The sequence below is a fragment of the Lipotes vexillifer genome, unplaced genomic scaffold, assembly GCF_000442215.2.
Source record: "Lipotes vexillifer unplaced genomic scaffold, Lipotes_vexillifer_v1.1 scaffold98, whole genome shotgun sequence".
Classification (NCBI taxonomy): domain Eukaryota; kingdom Metazoa; phylum Chordata; class Mammalia; order Artiodactyla; family Lipotidae; genus Lipotes; species Lipotes vexillifer.
In genome coordinates this window covers 1329818-1354978 of record NW_006799611.1, presented here as the reverse complement: position 1 = coordinate 1354978, position 25161 = coordinate 1329818, and the positions used below count along the sequence as shown (strand labels likewise).

Below are 25161 nucleotides of genomic sequence, written 5' to 3'. Positions count from 1 at the left end.
TTCCATGCATACATATATATACGTATATATGTCTATCTATCTATCTGTCTATCATCTCCTTAAAAGACTGTCTGGCATTGTGAGTGCACATCCATGTGAATAAGAGCAACTTACCCATGAAATCTGTTGAGAACATATAACCAAGAGGATTTGGTAAGAGATTGGATGTGGGCTATGGGTGAGCTCCTGGTTTCTGATATTAGCAACAGAAGGAAAGGTAGAGCCATTTACCCAGTGGTGTGGGTGGGCAAAGAGCAACGACGGTGGGTTCCGTAGTGGGCGTTTTAAGGTTCAACTGCCCATGGCAATGTCCAGTGGACATTTGGGCAGGTGGTCCTATATGCTGTGGACAGAGACCTGGGAAGAATATATGGATCTGTGAGTCACCAGCCTAAAGACAGTACCTGAAGCCATGGGGATAGGAAAGATAACGAGGGAGAGCAGACAGAGTGAGAAGAGAACCCTGAGGAGCAACCAAATTCAAGGGCCAGGCAGACGAGAAGAGCTCCCTAAAAGAAGCTGAGACGGTGCCGTAGGGAGGTAGAAAGAGAAGTACGAGAGAGCAGAGGCGCAGACGCCAAGGGAGGGGAAAGTTTTAACAGGGCGCATGCGCAGAGTGGGCCCGTGAGCTAAAGACTAAACGCGTCACCTGGATTTGGTAGCAGAAAGGTCTCTGGTGACTTTGGCAAGAGCAGGCTCAGTGGGAACAAGAAGGGGAAGCATCCAAAGGCGAATTTGCAAGGGAATTTGTGGAACTTTCGCGGGGATCAAAAGGAGAATTTAGAGTGGCTGAAATGTACTCCCAACGTAATCAAAAAGTGTTCACATCTATTAAGCAAACACAGCCTGAGATTATATTTTAAACGACTGCAACACAGTGATAACCGCGAAAGACCAATTAAAAAGCTGAGGCCAAAAAGCATACAATCCTTTTCTTACACATAAAGGAGCCCAAAGTAACTGCTTTAATTAAATATGTAAAATAGTTCAACATAAAAATGAGAATATTCGTTGTGGCATGAAACTGGGAGCACTTTTTGGTAAGTCAGTCACGGCACAGGCTACACTGGATTTGGGTATGACTTTCCCTAACTTCACCCAGTGGGGGAAAAAAGGGGAGCAAATTTTAAAACCACAGATATTCTCCTCTCCTACAAAGAGGGTGAAGCTGCTCCAACCCACGGAATGGATGTGTACCCCAACAAAATAGGGACTTGCCCCGAGACAGGAGAAAGCCGAAGACAAGGGTCTCAGCTTAGTGGTGCTGAGACAGACCCGAAAGAAGCCTCAAATGCTCTGGGTCCCATACCCCCGGGGAAATTTGTCCCAAGTTGCCTACCAGGGGGCAGCTAATAAGTTAAAAGCATTAGACTTGGTTCTGAGGGTCTAACAAAGAGCTATGACTGTTCAGAGCCCACATGGTGAAAGGCTGGCAAAAAAGTAAGATTCATTTTCAAGGTAACAGCACTAAAAGAAGTAAAAGGGTGTTTTTTGAATTCTTGGGTCTGTGTTCATGGCTGTCAAGTACGACATTTTCGATGGTAGGCCTGCCTGAATTCAGAAGTAAACACAGGTTCTTAAAAATACCTTTCAGAAAACTGAAAATATTTTGTATTCATAAGAGCAGTATACAAAGGTATATAACATTATATATATATTTTAAAAATAAATTTATTTATTTATTTATGGCTGCATTGGGTCTTTGTTGCTGCACGCAGGCTTTCTCTAGCTGCGGAGAGCGGGGGCTACTCTTCATCGCGGTGCGCAGGCTTCTCGTTGTGGTGGCTTCTCTTGTTGCAGAGCATGGGCTCTAGGCATGCGGGCTTTGGTAGTTGTGGCATGCAGGCTCAGTAGCTGTGGCGCACGGGCTTAGTTGCTCCGCGGCACATGGGATCTTCCCGGATGAGGGCTCGAACCCGTGTCCCCAGCATTGGCAGGCGAATTCTTAACCACTGCGCCACTAGGGAAGTCCCAACACTATATATATATTTGTTTGTTTTGTCGTACGCGGGCCTCTCACTGTTGTGGCCTCTCCCGTTGCGGAGCACAGGCTCCGGACGCGCAGGCTCAGCAGCCATGGCTCACGGGACCAGCCGCTCTGCGGCATGTGGGATCCTCCCGGACCGGGGCATGAACCCGTGTCCCCTGCATCGGCAGGTGGACTCCCAACCACTGCACCACCAGGGAAGCCCAAAATTTGAAAGTATTTTTATAGTCCAGCAGAGTACTATATCCCACCAGGTGAAGACCACTGGAGTCACAGAACAAAGACCCCAGGGTTCCAGAAGCAGGTGTAGGAACCAGAGGTCATGAGCTGAGCTGAGGGCGCCGCGGCAGCAGAGAGGGTCACCCGGAGGAGGACGTGGGGCCGCACAGGAACGGGAGACTTGTGCGGCCACGAGGAACCCAGCGTGAGCTACCCAGGCCTGCCGCTACCCAGGAGGAAGTGGAGCGTCTGCAGTCCTAGTTTTGAAACTAGAGAGCATGCTGGTGCCAAATATCATTGAAATGGCTGTTTCCAGGGTTGATTTTGCCTGGAAAAGTTGGAGGACTTGTCTGGTATTCTGATTACAGTGCGTGTTTAGCTAGTTGATTTGGAAGCCTTTTGGACCCCGATTATCCAGACCATTAACACAGGGCTCAGTGCTCTAGGTGGGCACCAAACGGCTGGGCAGGTGATGCTAATTCTCCCCAGGTGTTGTTGATCCTAGGAAAATAGTTCATGAAAGCACTAATCAAAAAGTAGGGTAGGGAGGAGACAAGGGTCAAAACCATTCTATAAACTAAGCTACCATCAATGGGGACAGAGGATACGCTGTTAAGGGCTAGAAGCTGAATACAGATTTTTTTTTAAATTTATGCTCTACCTTATTTTTTAGAAGAGATTTAAAGCAGCTTACTGAAATGTATCTCACTCAAAGGAGAAAATTAGATACAGAACAAATTCAGAACAAGGGAAAATTAGGTGTGGGCAAATAACCTGAAAACAAGAGAATACGTTTAGGCTGCATGTTATAAAGTCCTTTAAGGCTGTTAGAAGCAAGCCATAAATAGGGTCCTGAGCTTCCTAGAGGCCAATGCAAAGAGGAAAAAACCCAGCCAGCCATTTAGAGGATTCCTACCGCCTATAAGTTTAACAACAAAGCTGCTTTTTGGTCCCGGGAAAACTTTTCTCATAGGCCCTCTTAAAGGAGACACTGTGTGACAGACTGAGAAAAATCCTCAAGACCTTCCTGCAAGAGACGCACCACCCAGATCCATATGGCTCTTTCCTGCTCTGTCCATCAGTGCAAGTTAAAGGCGTAAAACCAAGGCACAGATCAAGAAAAGCAAGACTAAGAGGGGCCAAGAAAGGCAGGCCAAGTGTTTGCAGCTACCTTATGGTTGGGCCTAATCCAGAAATTAAATTTAAACCATTTATGGCATGGACATCTCTTAGGTAATTCTTTATGAACATTCTTCTTAAAATCAAGCTTTTGTTAAGATTTGGACCTAAGAGAGTTCGAAATTATGTATTTGAGCTAAAACCTCAAGCAGAGCTACTCTATGCTGTTGATTAAGGGCAGAGATGTTTGCTCTAACAATCAATCCAATTGCCTTAGGAAACAGCCTATACGTGGCAGAGCTATGACAGCACAGGCTCGTAGACTAAGAGATTAAGCACAGGGGCTCTTGGAGTCAGACAGACCTGGGCTTAAGTGTCACCTCTACACTCACTAGCCGTGGGATCTCTCTGAGATTGTCTGATAAACGGGAATCCATTCAATGTCCACAAATGTCTTCTGAGCATCCACAGTGTGTGGTGCAATCAAATAATATCTACTGCCTATAGTCGTTTGGGAGGATTAAATAGGTAAATGCGTCTAAAGTATTTAGCCCAGTCACTGGTACATAGTAAGCATTCAGTAAACAGCAAAACTAATAATAATAATAAAATAATAATCATAATAAAAGATTTCTGGTTCCATTCTCATGCATAAATAATTATCTGAGTGAGGTCTTAAAGTTCTACATTACTGAAAATGGTTGCAATAATTTTAGCCTGGAAAATGTTCCATGTCGGCATTACTGATCATCCACAAAGGCATCAAAAATATTAAAAAGAGCACCAGAGTTTTTAACCACGTTAACTCACTGATAACTCCAGATGAATGTTATAACTTGCAGTACCTACATGAGTCAACCAGCTATCAAAGCCTTAAATATAAGACAGTTAAATATCAGAGAACATCTGCCAAAATTATGATTCTAGTTGTAGAATGTAGAAGTCTTGATGTTTTGATGTTCCTAAGGGAAATATGCTGGTACCTTCACTCATCTCTCAATTTAGTGATACTACATAGAATATAATTCTCCCATAAAATGCCTCTGAAAACAAAAAGCCTACTCAACCCTGTAGAATATTAGGGATGCTGGGCAGGCAGCTAGCTAAATCACTCATTAGCCAAGAGCTGTGTTTCTGCACAATAGTCCCACAGGCGTAATTCAAGTTTGTGCCTGAGCAAAAATACAAATTACTACATATCAGACTTCAAAGATCTTCACATAGTCAAAACCTCAAATGTTAAAATCTGCAGATACCAACCAAGTTCATGATAAACCTCTCTTTTGGTTGTGCTCAGTACAGCCAGACGTCCTTTGAGGCCGCCCTGAGTTCATAACAACAAACCCATGCTATCCTCACAGAGTCGCATTTATATGTGTCTCTCTGATATACCAGGGGAACATGCAGCTGATCCAAATGCAGGCTTGAGTCATTAGGGTACAAGTTTTAAAAGGAATGGACAATATACCACCCTGTTTTATCCAGACTTGAAATTACCTGCAGATTGTGGCCTCCCCAGAAGTATCCAGATGTGGGGTTATATAAGGATCAGCAGCTGGGCGGGGCAGCAGAGAGGTCCATATGGCGCCCATACCAGTTTCTTACCCATTGAGTCAAAGGCCAAGGAAAGATCAGTAAAAACTACAAGCAATCTTATCCTGACAGATTTCGATATAAAGTAAAGAAGAATGGTCAATGGGGTAATAGCTGTGCCTTGCTTAGAATGCTGCCACGACAGACCAGACTTTCAATTCATCAAGAAGAAAAACGGCGTATGTTTCAGATGGAATGCACTGCAAGCTGATGAGTCTATACTGGGGAGGGGGGAATCAAAGAAGCTTGCTTTTCCTTCTTTATTTTTGACGGGTTAGGCTACTCTCTAATTCCAACCAAATTGAACCATTCATTCATTCAATTAATATTTACTAAGTTACTAATGCTAATTGTGGTTGGTATGAGGGACACAGTGGTAAATAAAGAGCCATGATTCCTATTTTTAGAGAGTTTATAATCCATATCATTGTTTATGGGATTAAAAAAAGTGTCAGGGATAATAGTCCACTGGCAGAGGATGACATTTTAGCCAGGTGCTTTTAGTTTGAACTTTTAAATCATCTACTAGAAGAGGAAATATTGCAGACACATGTGAGGCCTCCTTCCCAGCTCATGCTCTTTGAAACTGATTTTTCTCTATATCCTTTTCAGAGAGAATCTGCCCTATCCACAAACTTTGCTGAGGATGTGGGTCTAGGAGGCCGTGTTTATACCACATGATCCCACTATCCTGAACTCAACTGTTTGAATCAGGGATAGATACCTGAATCCAAGAAATTAGGGTCCAAGAGTGAGCCCTTCACCCTATGACTATGAGGGGTGAAAGGGCTGCAAGACCAGGGGACTGGGGGACTAGAAATCAATTTCGTAATAAAAAACAGTGAATGAGAACTTTGTATGTGCCAGGGCCTTGCCAGGGCCTAGAAATCCAACAATGAACAAGGTAGACATGGTTCCCACCCTCACCTCTAGTGGATGAGAGAGTAGTTAGTAAACAAATAAATATCAATTGTGGGAATTCCCTGGTGGTCCAGTGGTTAAGACTCCCCAGGTGGTCCAGTGGGTAAGACTCCGCTCTTCCAGTGCAGGGGGCCCAGGTTCGATCCCTGGTCAGGGAACTAGATCCTACATGCAGCAACTAAAGATCCCGCATGCCGTAACTAAAAAAAATCCCACATGCCACAACAAAGATTCCACGTGGCACAACTGAGACCCGGTACAGCCAAATAAATATTTTTAAAAAATCAATAGTGATAAACACCATTGAGAAAATAAAGAGGATGCTGAGTTAGAGAACAGCTCGAAGAGAGAATAGTAAGTGCAAAGGACAGGGAGAAACTCAAATTGTTCTAGAGACCAAAATCAGGCCACTGAAGCACAGTGAGTAGCACGAGAGACGGTGGGAGAAGAAGGTAGAACAGGGATCACACAGGATCTTGTAGGGCTTTGTAAAAGGTCTGGGCTTGCAGTGCAATGGGCCACAGAAGCGATTTAAGAAAGAAAAGACATTGTATTGTCAACATTTTAAAACATCACTCTGGCATAAGGACAGACATATAAATCAATGAAACAGAAGAGAAATCCTAGAAATTAACCCTTGTATACATAATCAATTGATTTTTGACAAGGATGCCAAGACCATTCACTGGGAAAAGGACAGTCCTTTCAACAAATAATGCCGGGAAAACTGAACATCCACATGCAAAAGAATGAAGTTGGACCCTTACCTTATACCATATACAAAAATTAACTCAAAGTGGATCAAAGACATGAATGTAAAAGCTACAACTATAAAACTCTTAGGAGAAAACATAGGGGGAAATCTTCATGACATTGGATTTGGCAATGATTTCTTGGATACAAACACCAAAAGCACAGGCCAGAAGATAAACAAATAGATAAACTGGACTTCATGAAAATTTTAAAACTTTTGTGCATCAAAGGGCATTGTCAACAGAATAAAAGTACAACCCACATACTAGGTGAAAATATTTGCAAATCATATATATATCTGATAAAGGATTAATATCCAGACTATATTAAGAACTCCTAAAACTCAACAACAACAAAACAAACAACCCAATTTTAAAATGGGCAAAGGACTTGAATACCATTTCTCCAAAGAAGATATACAAATGGCCAATAAGCACATGAAAAGATGCTCAACATTATTAATCATTAGTGAAAAGGCAAATCAAAACAACAATGAGGGGCTTCCCTGGTGGCGCTGTGGTTGAGAGTCCGCCTGCCGATGCAGGGGACACGGGTTCGTGCCCCAGTCTGGGAAGATCCCACATGCCGCGGAGCAGCTGGGCCCGTGAGCCGTGGCCGCTGAGCCTGCGCGTCCGGAGCCTGTGCTCCCCAACGGGAGAGGCCACAACAGTGAGAGGCCCAAGTACCGCAAAAAAAACAAAAACAAAAAAAAACAAACAAAAAAAACCAACAATGAGATACTACCTCATACCTGTTAGGATGGCTATTAAAAAAAAAAAAAGGAAAATAACAAGTGTTGGTGAGAACGTGGAGGAACTGAAGCCCTGGGGCACTGCTGTGGGAATGATGTAAAATGGTGCAGCTACTTTGAGACTAGTTTGAGAGTGCCTCAAAAAGTTAAAAATAGAATTACCATAAGATCCAGCAATTCCACTCCTAGTTAATGTACCCAAAAGAATTAAAAGCAGGGACTCAAGCACATACTTGTGTAACAATGTTCACAATGGCTAAAAAGTAGAAACAACCCAAGCATCCGTCAATAGGTGAATAAACAAAATGCAGTATATACACATGATGAAACATTATTCAGCCATAAAAAGGAATGAAATTCTGATACATGCTACAACATGGATGAACCTTGAAAATATTACACCAAGTGAAATAAATCATACACAAAAGGACAAAAACTGTATAATTCCACTTACATGTATATGTAGAATAGGCAAATTCAGAGAGACAGAAGATAGAACAGAGGTTGCGAGGGGCTGGGGAGCGGGAGGAATGGGGAGTCATTGTTTAATGGGTACGGTGTCTATCTGGGATGATGAAAAATGTTCTGAAAGTGGATAGTGGTGATGGTTGCATAACCCTGTGGATATACATAATGGCCCTGAATTGTACACTTAAAAATGGTAAATTTTATGTTGTGTATATTTTACCATGATAAAAAGAAGTATTAAAAAAAACCCACCGCTGCTGGGAAAAAATGGACTGGAGAGAGGCCACTGTGTTTTCGGGGAAGCTGGCGCGTGCAGAGAGGAGATTGGTATCGACACGCAGAGAAGAGTGAAGCTGAGAAATCACAGGGACTGGAGAGAAACGAGAATAGCTGCTTGATGGCTTCCCAGTCACATGGGGCCCAGCTGTGCTTCCTGCACTGCATTCTGGGGAGATTCACCCACACCCTTTCCATGCATTACTTTATACCTGAGCTGGACCCAGTGGATCTCCCTTCTTTGCGAGGAAACCATCCCTGATTAAGGCAGGGAACACAGCTGGGGGCAGCTAAGACACACGTGGCCTGGAGACTCCAAGTTTGAGGCCGTTGGTTTCTGAAGGTAGACTATCTCCAGCTCCAAGAGAGCAGAACAACTGGTTTTTTCCTTCTCCCGCAGTGCCCGGCACCGTGCCTGCCCCATGGCGGGAGACTTCAACACACAGCTGTTGAATCAGGGCTGAGAAACTCTCCTGTGGGTCAGTAGAGATCTGAGCTCCACAGTGTCTCACCAAATGTATACCCAGTTGAAACCTAGGAACCAAGCCCCTGCGTCTGCCCTCGCTGCCGATCAGAAGGGCAGATATCCTTCTTCACAAGGACTTCTACCTATAACTTCCTGAAGGTCAGAAGAAGCTTATGCTAAAATTTCCACTTTACAGAATCCTAAGGACCTCTCTGCAAAGTCTGAGTTCCAGGACACCCAAGATCGATTGGGTTCCCAACAATATTCATCAGACCAGGTGTAAGAAAAATTAAACTCGCTTTCTCATGAACTTAGGACGCAAAAAATGGTTTGTTTTTTTGCGGTACGCGGGCCTCTCACCGCTACGGCCTCTCTCGCTGCGCAGCACAGGCTCAGCGGCCACGGCCCACGGGCCCAGCCGCCCCGCGGCATGCGGGATCCTCCCGGACCGGGGCATGAACCCACGTCCCCCACAACGGCAGGCGGACCCTCCACCACTGCGCCACCAGGGAAGCCCCGATAAAATGGTTTTTAATTTAATAATACTCTGCCATTCATAGGCGAGAGAAAATGTCTCCTCCCTTAAAACACTGGAGTCAAAATTTCAAGAGATCCTCAGATGGCAAAACTGGAACTTGCTCACTGCATCTTTCCCAACCATTGCAGCCTCTAGTGCATGTCATTTCTAACGTGGGAAAACTAGAAACAACCTGATTTTACAAAAGGAAGGAAACTGTTCCACAGATAATTGTTTATAACCTTGTTGGGCTATCATGCACCGATTAAAATAGTAACTTCAAAGACTACATAACAAGAAGACAGTTACAAAATACAGTTAAATGAAAAAAGAGGAATGCGAAAGTAAATGTATAATTTGATTAAAGCCATGTAGAAATGGCTTTGGAGCTATAAAAATTGGAAGGTACCAAAGGAGATGAAAATACTTGATTCAAGGTGGTGAAATTACACATGGAATTTTAAAATGGATTTATAAGTTACTTTATAATATTTAAAAAGTTATAAACACACACACACACACACACACACACACACACACACACACACACAATCATGGCTCTAGAGTAAAAACCTGAACAGATGGACTGAAGAACTTTTGCTCAATGAGCTGCCTCATCAGGCTGGGGATAACTGATGCCTAGTCTCGGATTCAGTAAGGCAGGGTTTCTTCAAGGGTGGTCCTGCCACCAGCAGCATCAACATCATCTGGGAGCTTGTTAGAAGTGCAAAATCTGGGTTAACCCCGACCTACTGAACTTGAAACTCTGGGTGTGGGATCCAGCAATTTGTTTTAATAAACTCTCCAGGTGATTCTGATGCCTGTTCAAGCTCGAAAGTGCTGCTCTGAAGTACGTTCCCAGTCTGATATTCTGTGATTTCCACAAGTCTATAAAGGGTCCATCCTACACACCTACGTTGTCTCCCCCAGACACCACTCTCATTGTTTACAGAGCTCCATACTCATTAGATCACGTTCAAGTCTTTACCTAAGAGTCAAGGTCCTACTTTTGCTACCAAATTTCATCTTTGCTGCTATAGCTAGTTAACAGGGACTGTGCTTATGTGCATCATCTCATTTAATCCTCCTGACAACACTATAAGGTAGATAATATTAATAAACCCCATTTCATAGATGAGAAAACTGAGGCTCAAAGAAGTTCCAGATCATACAACTAGTAAGTGATGAAACAAGAATGAATTCAGAGCACAAGCTCTTAGGCACCCCTGGGGTTCAGAGATGTTTACAAAGATAATAAGTGATGGAACTGGTATGTGAATGCAGGCCTGTCTGAGTCCAAAGCCTAGCTGTTGTGTAACCACTATGCTCTGCTGCCCTACACTCTCTGCTGGGCAGGACCATTTGCTTGCTGCCCTTCGAATCATCACTGCCAAGAATCTTGCTGTGTGCAAATATCTACTGTCTGTCTTCCTTGCCACCAACCCACATCCCACAGCCCCCATAAGGCCTTCCAGGCTGCTTCCCCGAGATGCCTGGCTAGAATGGGTTGCTCCCTCCTTCTCCCAACCCCCACCAGGCCCTATCTGTGTGCTTCTCACAATATTTACCAATTCCCACTCTGAATTATAGTTATGCACATGCTCTTTCAGGAGAGGTGGTGGTCTGAGTTGGCATGGTGTCACCAGTGACTCACACAGAACAGGCATTGATTGAATCAACCAGTGCATCTTTTATGTGACTAAATTCATTCTTTAGATATATTATGTATATCTTATCTGCCCAGCTGGAGGACAGTAAGCACCCTAAGAACAAGGACCAAATCTTTTATTTAATGCATATTTTCAGGAATATACCTGGGGCAGGTACACAGTCAAACCTGTTATATATACTTGAATTCAAGTAGAATGCTACTGGTACATGATTCTGGCATATTTTTTTTTTTTACTTTTTAAACCCTGAAAGAATGCAGCTTATATTAATCGGGGATAACTGGGTACTATACAAATGGATCCCATCAACTCAGTTTTTGTAAATAGATAGAAATAATAAATTTAATGTTTTAATAACCAAGAGAATCTTATGAGCACATTTTTCCTGAAAATTTGTTCAAATTTCCATGCAATTTGTTCTTTTCTTGTGGGAAAAGAACTCACAATTCTGTCTTTTAAAAAACTGAGGCTATGATATGCCTTCATTATGCCTCTTTTAAAATGAAAGCATACAATTAAAAAAAATCATAACACAATCCCCAATCTCTCTCATTAAAGAAAATATGGATATTTTCATTCCAGATATCTATTACCTATTACAGTCATTTATCTAGCCCAACACATATACTTTTAACAGGAAAAAAAAGAGCTCATAAATATTCTAACTCCTATCACATACCCAGAGAGCAAAGGTACAGAAAAATCAGAATATGTGTTACAATAATATTTAAACCTCAAAAACTAGATTTAGAAACTTTTAGGAACAAGATAACATAAAAACAAATGCTACCTTTCTTAATTCATAAGTGATTTTATTTAATTATATAACACCATTAACAGAGAAAAATACCAAGCCACATGTTTTAACACACTGAAAGACACAGATTAAAAGTACGTAACAGTAAAAACACACAGGTAAAGATGATCAAATTATTATAGCCCTTCAATAGTCATTCATTCCCATCCAGTCCTTATACTGTACTCACATGGTCTAACAGTAAATATACAACAAAAGATCTGAAGAGCTTGGCGATCCTCTCTAAATCAAAATCAATGTTCTACCACTGAACAGACAGTGTAAACTTACCAGCTCCACAGATCCATAATGTTTCCTACTGAAATCCCCACGTCTACAGCCTAGGTCTTCCGAGACAGAGCTGGAACAAAAATGCTTCATCAGTATTATACATAGCGATCTGGCCACAAACCTTCTGCAAAAATCCACTACCATTTGCAAAAAGGGCTGCTATGGAACAGGCTTGCCCAGCTCCTCACTGCAGGGGAGCCTCCTTGCAACAGACACAGTCCTCAGCAGCCATTGCAGAGCCGGGCGTTCATGGAGCCCTCAGTAAGAAGAAAAACACCCGAGTCATCCCTGGAAGTATAGGCAATGATTGAATTAAATATTTAGTCATTTGGAATCGATTGACATCTCCCAGGCTACTGGTGGTTTATAATTTCATTTTGTATAACCAACGAGGAGAGAAACCCTGCAGTAAACTTGAGGCAAGGGACAAAGCTTGCAATTATCTTTCGTTTAAGAGAGGCTCTTTGTCCCAAATATTCAGCATAAAAATAACCAGCATTATGGGATGCTATACAGGAGACATAAACTTTAAATAGGAGGAAAAAAAACCTTCAAAATCCTGGTAGGCCCCACGCCCTCCCCTTTAATTTATGACAACATGACAATATGGAAAAAGACTAGGACTAACAGAAAAACGTAAAATTCCAACTTCCCAGTATATTTAGTTTTTTTTACATGGCAGTAGCTAATACTTTCCTACCCCCTCCCCTCAAAAAAAGGCTTAAATCAGATAAGAAAAATCACATGCATTGTTGAGGAAGAGTAATTAAAACAAGGGCAAAATTGTTACTGCATTTGCGTCTTGAATGCATAGTTACACACTCAAAAGACACATCTTATTGAATAGTTGGCACATATAGGACCTCAAGCAGTACTCATGAAACCACCGGAGATCCACAAATACAAACAGTTTTAATAAGTTGGTTCTAATATGTCATGCAAATACTCTAATAAAACAGAAAATAAAATTCCCCAGGAATTACGTGTTTAATATATCCCAAATATTTGGGATCTAACATGCAAAGAAAGGTGCATTTAGTACCTTTTCATCCTTCCTTAAAAGGTAGGCTACATTTTCTAAATTACAGCCCTGTTGGCACGTTCAGAAAGAGACTGACTCTGATGTTTCACGTCCACAGAACTGACTCTCTGCCAGGTCACTATTCGATAGGCTCCAAGAAGGACAGCAAGAGAGAAATGAGATTAGAGAGTCTAATGGTATTCCGCTTCCTCCATTTCACAGGGATGGCTGAGTTCATCGTATAGGAGAGATTTAACCTTTTGTAGTCCTCACTGCCTTAGCTGAAACCATGTGACAAATTAATGAATGCAGCTTGGAAGGGTGTCCTAGATATTTACCCAGGCTACCTTCCTGCTTCTAGTGACATGATTTTCTACCGAAAAATCTCTGAAAGAGATGTAAAAACTTCCCTCCGTGGCCTGCTCCAGTGTTAGCTATGTCCTCTATGCCTATTTTCTTAGCCCTTTTTGAAAACGCTCCTGGAGAATACTGCCATTGCCTTACATAACAGTTTCAAGATCCTTCCCCGGCGCCCCGAGTTACCGAGAGGGAGTGGGCTCCGGGGAGGGAAGTGTCCACGGGCTTGGACAGAGGTCGGGCACAGAGCCGATGCTCAATGGCTGTTGACTGAGCGCTGTCTGCCCAGACCTCAGCCCACCTCATCAGTTAAGCCAGGCCCATGACGCAGTCACCAACCGCAGCAGCAGTGGCTTCTAACCCAAATGGCCAACAACATGAAAAAAGCAAGGATGCCGGGCTCTGGGTCCCTCCCTGTGCCGTCCTCAGCACCACAGAGGGGGGTCCAAGACACAGTGCCAGCTCCCTAACTTTGCCAACAGCCAGAAACAAACACAAAAAAAGGTGACGACCCTACATCCTGGAGCAGCCACCTCCTCAGAAGCCTCATAGAGGGAAAACAATGTCCTAGGAAAACAACCAAGAGAGAGATAAACAGAACATCAGCTATCGGCTGCCCTTTTCCCCTCTAATTACATTTCATCCAATACACTGCAGAGACAGCGCTTGCTAATGGTGGCTGCCAGGCTGAACTATACACAGGATGCATTTCTAGGGCGGCAGGAGGCACTCAAACCAGCCATGTTAAAAAACCCGCCCCACTCCCCTCCTCTGTCCCCAGGCTCTCTGGCCCCTTGGCACCCAGCAGCACAAGGGTCGTGTTTAGGGGGATCACCCCGAGCTCCAAGGGGAGTTTTGTTCTCCAGGTCCCCAGAGTCTGGCCCACTGCTGGGCACAGGGCGGACATGCAGTAAACGTTTGTTGCGTCTGTGAAGATATTTGCACATCTACCAGATCTCACTAGCTACTGCCTGACAACGTCCCTCGTGAGCACCTAGGCAGGCCACCTGTTGACCTTCTTCCTGATAAGCCCCCGGACGGTACATCAGTCCAGACAGTCCTGGCCCAAGGGGCAGATATGCCTACGTGCACACCAAAACCTACTTCCTGTTCCTCTGGGGCTTGTCACTAGACTACATTTCCTAGCCCCTCTTGCAGTGACTGTGACCATATGACTGATTTCTGGCCAAGAGAATACAGACCAAAGTGATGTGCCTGTGGGATGCCACGGGAAGCGCCTGCCCTCCTTCCCTGCGGCCAGCAGGGTGGAGAGGACCATGAGGACCCAGAGGAAGGCAGAGCTCCCAGAAGGAAAAACCCAAGTGGAAGGTCCTACCTTTAAGAACATCTGTATCAGAATATGCTGTGAGCAAGAAATAAACATTTAGTTGTGTTAATCACGTAGAGTTTGGGTTTACCTGTGAAAGCCACTGTGCTACCAAAACTACCACAGAAGTCGGTATCTTGCAGTGGGGTGCTACCACCATGGCAACAACCTAAAATACAGGGCACAGCCTTCACAGGCAGGCAGCAGCCAGGGAGGAAACGCATCTCAGAGGCTGGAGAGACAGAGATCTAGGTTGTAGAGTAGCAAACTGGTGATAAAACTTGTACCTACAGTAACTGAGGAGGTGGACCTGTGCCTTCTGAGCCTGCAGCTCTAAGGAACGTGGCTAGACAGGTCAGAGTGAACCCGTGGGCTGGCTCCTACTGGCTGACCTTAGCAAGCTTTTTTCAAGGAAGAGATGAGCCCGGGCTAGAACTGGATGGATTTCAAGCAAAGACAGAAGGGACTAGAGAGAGTCTCGAGACCAAGGGCCTCACAGGCTTGAGAAATCACTGTTTCTGGACCCCCAACAATAAGAATTCTGGCCAGTGAAATGTGGGTAGAAATGATGGGTACCTCTTCCAGACGACGCCCATACAAATTTCCCATGAATAATCCTTGCCCTCTTTCCTCATCTGCTGGCTGTGAGGACCAAGAGGGGTGAAGCCGCACCACGAAGGAGTCCTGGTCCCTAAATGACCACACAGAATATCCTAAGTAGGCACACCCTCACTGGACTGTGAGATGAGAGAGAAAGAACTTTTATTGGTTGAAGCCACTAAGATTCAAGGCTTATCTGTTACAACCGGTGATTTTAATTTCATGGGTACAGCTCTCTGTAGGTAACAGAAAGTAGTGTAAGAATAAGCCCCACAAAAAAGGGGCTGTCAGAGAGGGCTGGTGGGCCAGGATGACTATGGGGGTCAGCAAGCTCTGGCCTCTCACTGCCCGTTTTTGAATACTAAGTTTTATTGGAATACAGCCACGCGCTTTGGTGATAGGCTGTCTGTGGCTGCTTTTGGGTTTCAATGGCAGAGTCGAGGAGTTGCAACAGAGACCTGTAGGGCCTGCAAAGCCCAAACTATTTACTCTCTGGCCCTTTATAGAAAGACTGCCCAACCCCTGCCCTAGAGCCTCACCAATCCCTTTTGCTGGTTTCTGGCCTACCCATAAGCTGTGATTAGTATGCCAATGAAAATAGCAGTGTTTATTAGAGTCCATCAGAATCCCCGGGGGTGGGGGTGGGGGTGGGCTTTCTAAAAATGCAGATTCCCTGGCCCTATTCCCAGAGGTTGTGATTCAGCCTGACTGCGATTTTAATAAGCAGTGGTGGGAATTCTGATGTACGGGGTTCACAGACAATGTTTTGAAAAATACTGCTCTTCCAGATGACTCTGGAATCCCTGGGAAACCTGTTAGCCATTCTGCGGCACTTTTATAAGGAAGGACAAGGCCTTGATCAAGTTTTCCATGAATGGGAGGAGGTGTCATATAGTCCCTAAGGGCAAGTGCTTCAGTCACAGATGTGGGTTCTTAATCTCCCTGGGCATTAGTTCCCACATGTATAAAATGTGGTTGATAGTATCACCTACTTAATAGGGTTATAAAGAATAAACTAAAAAGAGCAGATAAAAATTTATTCTAAGTATAACGTCTATTACATGAAAACTACTCAATAAATGTTAGCTATTATTATCGCTCTTTTTATTAGTATGAATTCTTCTCCGGTTGTTAGAGAGAGCCCTGGGAAGGGGCGTGCAGCATACATGATTACCAACTTTTTAAAGAACTTTAAATAAGATGACTTTTTTTTTAAAAAAAATCTTTATTGGAGTATAATTGCTTTACAATGCAGACGTAGAGAATGGACTTGAGGACATGGGGAGGGGGAAGGGTAAGCTGGGACAAAGTGAGAGAGTGGCATGGACTCATATATACTACCAAATATAAGATGCCTTTTTTTCCCCTGTGGTGGAAAGGGAGACCAGGGGCCAAGCAGCCTCCTAGGGCGGGGCTCAGGGCAGCATCACAGCTCAGCACGACATCCCCTCCCTAAAAGTGTTGGCAGTGTGACCGCACCTAGAAAATACTTGGGACCCAACAGCATGCCACCAGAACAAGGCAGGTGCAAAAAAGAATCAGAGGGTTCAAGTTCCTCACAGGGACTGTGGTCTAGGCTCTAAATAGAAACTCTTTCTGTTTTAGTAAATTAACGTGAGAGGATGCTGGATCACGCTTTGCGAGCATGAACAGAGCTGAGGACCATCATGTTAAATCTCTAAAGAAGGCCTGGATGAGAGCAAAGATTTCCAGCTCCACACAGAGGCTAGAAAAATTACCATTATGTAAGTCAGGGACCCGGAAAAGCAGGACACCCCCCTCCAAAGAGTCGAAGTTATGGAAACTGAAAAAGGGGAAAAAAAGGAAGCTGAAACTCAGCGATACAGGTCCTTACTCCAGTGGCCCAGAGATTAGTGACTAACCCTAACAACTGGCCAGACCCCACTATTCCAGGCCTCAGTCAACTCCGGCCCTGCTGGAAGAGTTAAAGCCAATGGAAGAACGGGACTCTTCCTGGATCAGCAGAGAGAATTTGTGAAAAGCAACAGGCTTACCGACAGCAAAGCTCAATGTCAGGAGCGCCAGGACAACACCTCCGCCCCCTTGATAAGCAGTTTGTAATAGACAGATGGACGGGATCCCCCTATTTGAGGGACAGAGAAGCTGAAAAATGTGCCAGACTACAGATTTAGGCTTGGAAGTAGCCCCGGGCCTCCTAACAACAGGTACGAGAATAGCTTATTGCACATAAGGGAGCAGTTGTCTCTCCTTCTGAAGATAAGTGACACAAAAAAGCAGAGCTGCAATTATACATTAACTTCTAATGACGAAATGGAAGAATCCTGTCCTCTTTTGAAGAGATTTCAGACACTAGGAAGTAGGAAGTAAGCAAGAGGATTTCTAGAGTGTAAGGGTCCCAGGAAATCCGAGCCCCTGGATTCTGGCTCCAGACAGCATCTTGTTCCCCAACTGTGCTTCTGGGGTCACAGTACCAGGTGCTCCTGTACCAGGATCTTAAGTTTACCATCCCTTAGCAAGTTCCACCAACCATAAGGTGGTCAGACATGCCTGGATTTGAATGTCAGCTCCATGGCACTCTAGCTCTGTGGCCCCAGGCAAGTTACTTATCCTCTCTGAGCTTGATTCCTCATCTGTAACATGGGCTTAAAATAACATCTGTCTCTGTGGGAGGATTAAAAGATATCATAGGTGCTTAGCACAACACCTGACACATAAATAAATGCTGGTTATTCTAACTGTCAGGGACCTTACCGACCTCGGTCATGACCATGTCCCATGTGTCTCAGAATGCCTGGCTCATAGCAGGCTGCTCCATGAATATTTGTTGAATTAATGAGTCATGAATTAATGATAACCTCTGCTGGCCTTTGCTCTACTTGAACGCAGGTGGGTTCCTGCCCCCTTTTCTCCTTTCCCTCCTCCACCCCCTATCTGCCGTTAGATATTCTGACATATCTTTGGGTATATTTGATGTTACCTCCCGCCATTAGTCAGTCATCTTTCTCATTCTAATCCTCACTTCTCTAACATTCTAGAATGCATTCCTCCTACAGTATTTATGTATCTACTAAGTTTCTGGACAAAGACAGGTGTGCCTGGAACTTACCAGGTTCTCTGCTATTACTAAAGTCTTGTGGTAATTCATTGCAAGGCTCCTTTCAATAATGATCTGTACCAGTGCCCTTGGAATTCTATCTCTAAATAAAAAACAGCAACCATACCAAACTTTGGTGAAGACATGGAGCAACTGGACCACTTACAGACTGTGAGTGGGGGCTTCCCCGGTGGTGCAGTGGTTAAGAATCCGCCTGCCAATGCAGGGGACATGGGTTCGAGCCCTGGTTCGGGAAGATCCCACATGCCACGGAGCAACTAAGCCCATGCGCCACAACTACTGATCCTGTGCTCTAGAGCCCGTGAGCCACAACTACTGAGCCCACACGCCACAACTACTGAAGCCCACGTGCCCAGAGCCCGTGCTCTGCAACAAGAGAAGCCACTGCAATGAGAAGCCTGCACACCACAACGAAGAGTAGCCCGCGCTCGCCACAACTAGAGAAAGCCTGAGTGCAGCAACGAAGACCCAATACAGCCAAAAATAAAAATAAATAAAATAAATAAATTTATTAAAAAAAAAAAATATATATATATATAGACTGTGGGTGGGAATGTACAAGGTAAGCCAAGCCTCTTTGGAAACCAGTTGGCAGTTTCTTATAAAATTAAATATGCAGTTACCATATGACCCAGCACTTGTACTCTTGGGCATTTATCCAAGAAAAATGAAAAAATATATTCACAAATACCTATACACAAATGTTCATATCAGCTTTATTCATAATAGCCCCAAGCTAGAAAAAGCCTAGAAATCTTTGGAAGGGTGAATGGATAAACGAACTGTGGTGCATGCCCACCACGGAATATCCCTCAGCCAGGAAAAGGAACACATTACTGACAGATACAACAACTTGGATGAATGTCCAGGGAATCGTGTGGAGTGGAAAAGGCCAACCATAAAAGATTACTTACTGTGTGATTCTATTATACAACATTCTTGAAATGACAAAATTATAGAGCGAGGTAGGTTTGGTTATAAAAGGGCAGCATAAGGGACTCTGTGGTGATGGAGCCATGTCTGTGTCTTATCTGTGGTTGTGGAGAAATGAACCTACACATATGATGAGATTGCATGTGACACTGGGGAAATCTAAGGCCAATGGATTGTATCACTGACAATTTCCTGGCTGTGACTGATACTTTACTCTAGTTATGCCAGATGTTACCATTGGGGGAAACTGGGTAAAGGGTACCTGGGATCTCTCTGTGTTACTTCTTATAACTGCATATGAATCTATTATGCTCTCAAAATAAAAAGGTTAATTTAAAAAAAAACCTGTATCTGAGTTGAAATTCATTCACTCATTCCATAAACAGTTCCTGAGCACCTGTGGGGTCCCAGGTGCTGCGCCAGGTGCTAAACCTGAGACGTGTGCTCCCTGCTGTCATAGCACTTATGGTGCGGTGGGAAAATATAAAGGACATCGGACTTCACAGGAACAAAAACTTTGTGCAAGCACATCACACCTGTGTATAGCAAATTTGGTAAACTGTACAACAGCCTCTTTTGTCTCCTTCTTGAGTAGCAGATGCCATCTTGGGATATGAGAGGCCTGTCACTCTGCTCAGTTCAAGACCCACCATCCAGAAACCTGGGAGCTGCTACCTAGAAAATGGTTCCTACAAAGTGTAATGTCCACACATCTGCTCCCTCCCTCCCTAATCTTTAGCGACCGTGGCTTCTCCTTTCCTGTAATGTCAAGACTGAAGGGATTTCTAGCTCAGAGTACATTTGGTTTGGGAAACACTGCTCCACAGGATACCTGCACGTGCATGACCACAAAGTGTTAAACAAGAACGTATTTAAGGAAAAAAAATCAGCAGACAACATATGTTGCTGCGTACCTCCCTGGATCACCTGTCGATTTAACTTCTTTGGAGAAATCTCTCCAAAGTGTGCCCTCCCAAGTTCTCAAAGCTTCTCTCCCGAGATTCCCAGACTGCCCCCAACTGTACCGAGACCCTGAAGGGAGGCATGTTGTCCAGAGTGGGCACTTCCAAACAGTCCTGTCGGCAGGGAGAATTCTAGAGAACACCAAGGTCATTCCGACCCTCGCTACTCAGAGTGGTCCTTTTCCCTGAGCTGATTAGAAATGCAGACCCTCAGGCCCCACCCCAGACCTAATGAGACAGAATCAGCAATTTAACAAGATCCCCTGAGGATTCAAATGCACACTGAACTTTGAGAAGCACTGACTCTGGTTCTCAAAACCTAGCCATATGTAAGAATCACCTGGATTTCTTCTCTAATTTGTCTTATTTCTTCAAGATGCAGAAAAATAAAGAATAATATAATGAACATTATAGATACCGTTGAAACCCCTGTGTACCTCTCCTTGATCTCATTTTCATCTCTCTCTCCCTTGAAACAATCACTAAATAATTTGGTTCGCACTCCCTGCTTATTTTTTATATTTGTACTATGTAGTCATAAACCATGTGCAGTACTGTTTAGCATGATCTTAAATTTTACACAAATGTATACCATACCGTGACTATCTCCCTGCAACTAGCTTCTCTGAACAATTGGCGTTTGAGATTTGTACACACTGATACCCGTATCACTGACAGTGCTGTGTAGTCCCCTGCTATATCACTACCCACTGCTTCTCCATTCCCCCATGGCTGGACATTTCCTCAGTGATCATCTCCCATATTTAGCCAGCTTAGTCCTTCATCTCACGGCTCCTCACTATTTGATACCCAGATCCCTACAATAGCCTGGTCAGTCTTCCTGCCACCTCAGCATAGGATCTTAGGGTAGAAGAGACTTCCAGAGAGGTCCAGAGACTTCCAGGTCCAGAGACTTAAGGGTCATTTGGTGTCCAATCTGGTATCTGTGATAGTGTGTTCTCTACCAGATACTTAAAATATAGCCAGCAGGTCTCTACTTACAAACTATTAGTGATAAAGAAACAGTATGTCCCAGGGCACTCCATTCTTCCCGCCAAACAGTTTTTTCCTACATTGAACTGAAATCCATCACACTTTAATTCCCACCAGCTGGTCCTACATCTTCACCCTTTCACTTCTTCTTAATTTCCTTACTGTCACCTCCACACCCCCGGCCCGCTCGCCCTGTCTGGCCCTCCAGCCACATGCCCTCCTTCATTTCCTTCAACTTGCTGAGCACCTTCTCGTCTTAGGACCTGGAATGAGCTCTCCAAACTCCTTCTTCTTCCCGACCCCACCTCCACCCCCAGATTAGAAATTACAAAGAGGGTATTGGATTAACATCTGCCTCCCCTACTAAAATACAAGCTTCACAGTGGCAGGTTCTCTGTTGGTTTTGTTCAATGCAAAATCCTTAGCTTGTAACATAATACCTGGTACAGAGTTAGCTCTTAGTGGGGTTTTATTTAATAATGAGTGAATGAATGAATGAATGAAAGCAAGCCAGCCAACTCTCTGGGGTCATAAAAAACAAGATCACCTCTATAGGAAAGCCCTTCAAATGTCTGAGGAGAGCCACCATGTCCCCTAGGGTTTTTCTTCTTTACCAGGGGCCAGGAGTGACACAGGAGGGTGAGGCCAGCCATATTAGATAGGTACCTAGAGAAGGGGCAGGGCAAACACAGGGACCACTTCATAACTTTCTCTAGGATCAGGCCTGGAGAGACACCCCCAGGTGCTCACAAGTCCACTGTCAGCTGCTGCTGGAAGTGAACTGCATTACACAGCATATTCATGAAATTTGTTTTTGAGTCAGACATGAAAATACTGTAAATGTTGCATCACGTTAATCTCAAAAATTCACTTCAGAGGTTAATACAATGCCAGTAATATGAGCAAACAAAGAAAATGCTGTGGGGGCCACATCACAATGAGCACATGGTGACATCATTCACAGCCATTAGCTCATGATGAGGCTGGCATTCCCTATGTCTAGAGATTGGCATCTTTCAATAAACAGGCAATACAATTAAGTGCAATGGATCAACACTGTAACATTAAAAAGTGAACCATCTGGGCCTCCCTGGTGGCGCAGTGGTTGAGAGTCCGCCTGCCGATGCAGGGGATACGGGTTCGTGCCCCGGTCTGGGAGGATCCCACATGCCGCGTAGCGGCTGGGCCCGTGAGCCGTGGCCGCTGAGCTTGCGCGTCCGGCAACGGGAGAGGCCACGACAGTGAGAGGCCCACATATCGCAAAAAAAAAAAAAAAAAAAAAAAAAAAAAAAAAAAAAGTGAACCATCTGCAAGTGTCAAACTCATCCAACTGTGAACTTAAGATTCTTGCATTTTATTGCCTGTAAATTATAGTACAATAAAAATTTACTTTAGAATGTCATACAGAAAAAAAAAACAACTCTGATCCTAAACTTAAATAAACTAACATCTATACGTATAGAGAAATTACATGTACATAAGTGTTGCCTGATATTTACTCAACTCTGTCTAACCCACCACTAATTCACGGCCTGATTTTAGGCAAGAAACAGCCTTTCGTGGGCTCTCAGTTCTACAACTGTAAAATGGGGCTTGATTAATGAATTAATTCAACAAATACTGATAACCATGGGACAATCCTCATAGGACTGTTGCATTTAATGAGAAAATACATATGAAGCACTTAGCAGGTGAATAGTCTGACCACAATTACTATTTGAAGAAACAGAGGTGATGCATCATTAGGAAGGTGTGTGCACATGAAGAACAACACAAAGAAGAAAAAAGTCTCTTTGTGAAATCTAGAGATAAGCTAGATTCTCCTGTAATCTAAAATGCTCTCACTTTAGGAAGTAGCTGTTAGGGAGGAAAAACTTTCCCTTTACCCTCTTATGTTCTGTAACTGCTACCTGTGAATTAAGCTGACAAAAGACAGATTAACAGGAGAAAAGGCATACAAATTTTATTTCTAACTTTACATGCACAAGGCCTGCACAGAAAAGAAAACCCAAAGTAACAGTTAGACTCAGAGGTTTATATACTATTTTAACAAAGGGCATAAATTGTGGAGAAGTCACAAGACAAAAGAAAAGGGATTTGGGGCTTCTAGGAGTGGTAAATCACGGGAAGGCAGATATATGGGGGAAAGCAATGGTAGATAGGGTTATTTAGTAAGGTTTGTTTATGTAGACTCATCTTGGTGCCTTCTCTGTCTCTGGTGATAAGGACTGTTCTCCTCTTGGTAGAGAGAGGGGAGGGGGCACTTTTACAAAGAGAAATTTATGCCCTGCTTTTAGGCAGATCAGGGGAGGGCAGAGAGTTCTTCCTGTGTCTGCTTTTCCTCAATTGCCTTCAGCTCAAAATAATCCTTATGCCAAAGTGGCATATTTTGGGGTGGTATATTTTGATCCCCTTTATAGCCAATACCAGTATGTGAAAAATTCTTAGTCTTAGGCATAAAAGTATATAAATGCTGTGGAACTGAATGAATTTTGTCTTGAGGTAACCTAGGAGAGGGCGGAAGGCCCTGGCTGCTTTTTAAATGGCCTCTGTATTGTATTCTAATTTTCTGGACCAATTTAGATCCACTTCATCCTTCTCTGTGTTGTGTTTTTCTCCAGGTACATTCAGACCACGTAGTGGAAGAAAAGCAGCTTACTCTGTGCTTTTAAGGTCAAACTATATTTGTGAAAGATTTTCTAAAATGTTTATTTCACCAAGGTAGTCTGATCCTGAGACAGTCTACAAAAATGAGGCTTTGAGATCAAGGATGAGGGAGAGTGTTGAGGGACGTGGAGAACATTCTTCAAAGAAAGCAAAAGACTAGATCAGCCAAACTCACAGAAGTATAGGAGGCAAAAGCATTTTAACTAAGAACACTTCTTACTATAGAAGATGACAGGAAAGCAACCAGCCTGCATTCAAAGCCAAATGCGATTTATAAAAATGAGTGTTGGCTTAGGTGAATTTAGGGCAGGGCAGCCTAAACTATTTCTTTTTGCCTCCTAAAAGCAATGATTAAAAAGAGTCATACTCTTGGGGCTTCCCTGGTGGTGCAGTGGTTGAGAGTCCGCTTGCCGATGCAGGGGACGCGGGTTCTTGCCCCGGTCCGGGAAGATCCCACATGCCGCGGAGCGGCTAGGCCCGTGAGCCATGGCCGCTGAGACTGCACGTCCAGAGCCTGTGCTCCGCAACGGGAGAGGCCACGACAGTGAGAGGCCCGCGTACCCCAAAAAAAAAAAAAAAAAAAAAAAAAAAAAAGAAGTCATACTCTCTAGTCACTATTTATAGTGTGTCCTTATGGTGTTCTGCACTGTACTTTGAGATGAGGTGAGCACCAAAAATGGGTTACTGGCCCTTGAGGACTATACAGTTTGAAAGAATAGACAACGCGAATAGTCAAAGGAATAGAGTTCTTAGTAATGGCATAACCTCCTCGAGGAAGAATGATTGCTGTTAATGATTATTCCTCCAGGGGATGTGGAGCTCAATGGTGCAGCTTCTGTTCCCAGAAAAGGACCAGGATGTCCTGGCAGAGTGATGCCGTACTCCTCCCTGACTTAGATCACACAGAGCAGCAACTCAGTGTTGAACCCTACGCCACCCTTGAGCAGTGAAGATCCACATTCCTCTCCCTTCCATTCAGGCCACTCACCTCCCTGGGGACCTCACTGCTCCGGCGCCTTCAAGTACTACCTCTATGCTAACAACTCCCCAGACCAAATCTCCAGCTCAATCTTTCTCTCCAACTGCAAGTTCAGACTTACAGCTGTCGGACATGGTTCTGCGGACACCCCCGGGGGCCGCTGAAACATAACATGCCCTGAGTCATCCTCACTCCCACTCCTCACTCACATCTCAGTCAGCAGAGCTGCCATCTTCTTCCCAGTCACTTGAGGTGCAAGTTCAGAGTCATCGCCCAGGTCTTCTCTCACACCCAACATCTTCATCAGTCTCCAGGCCCCGGTACAGGCCCCACACAGTGTTGCTTTTGATTGTTGTATGTTTGAATCTGTATTTCACTCTTTGAAGAGGTAAAACTCA

The 25161-nt window shown here is 44.0% G+C and overlaps 1 protein-coding gene across 3 annotated transcripts in view; it reads right to left on the bottom strand.

Moving 5' to 3' along the window:
• Positions 1 to 25161, bottom strand: part of GARNL3 (GTPase activating Rap/RanGAP domain like 3) — a 160561-nt gene that overhangs the window by 100092 nt on the left and 35308 nt on the right. Inside the window, exons 1-2 of one of the 3 annotated variants that reach the window (XM_007471719.1) lie at positions 12870 to 13210; positions 11828 to 11897 (exon numbers count right to left, since the gene is read on the bottom strand). In XM_007471719.1, coding sequence (XP_007471781.1) covers positions 11828 to 11897; positions 12870 to 12877 — 78 coding nt within the window. In that variant the 5' untranslated portion in view covers positions 12878 to 13210. Of the gene's footprint in view, positions 1 to 11827; positions 12341 to 12869; positions 13211 to 25161 lie in introns of those variants that run through there. The other 2 variants (XM_007471720.1, XM_007471718.1) reach the window with 2 other exon arrangements.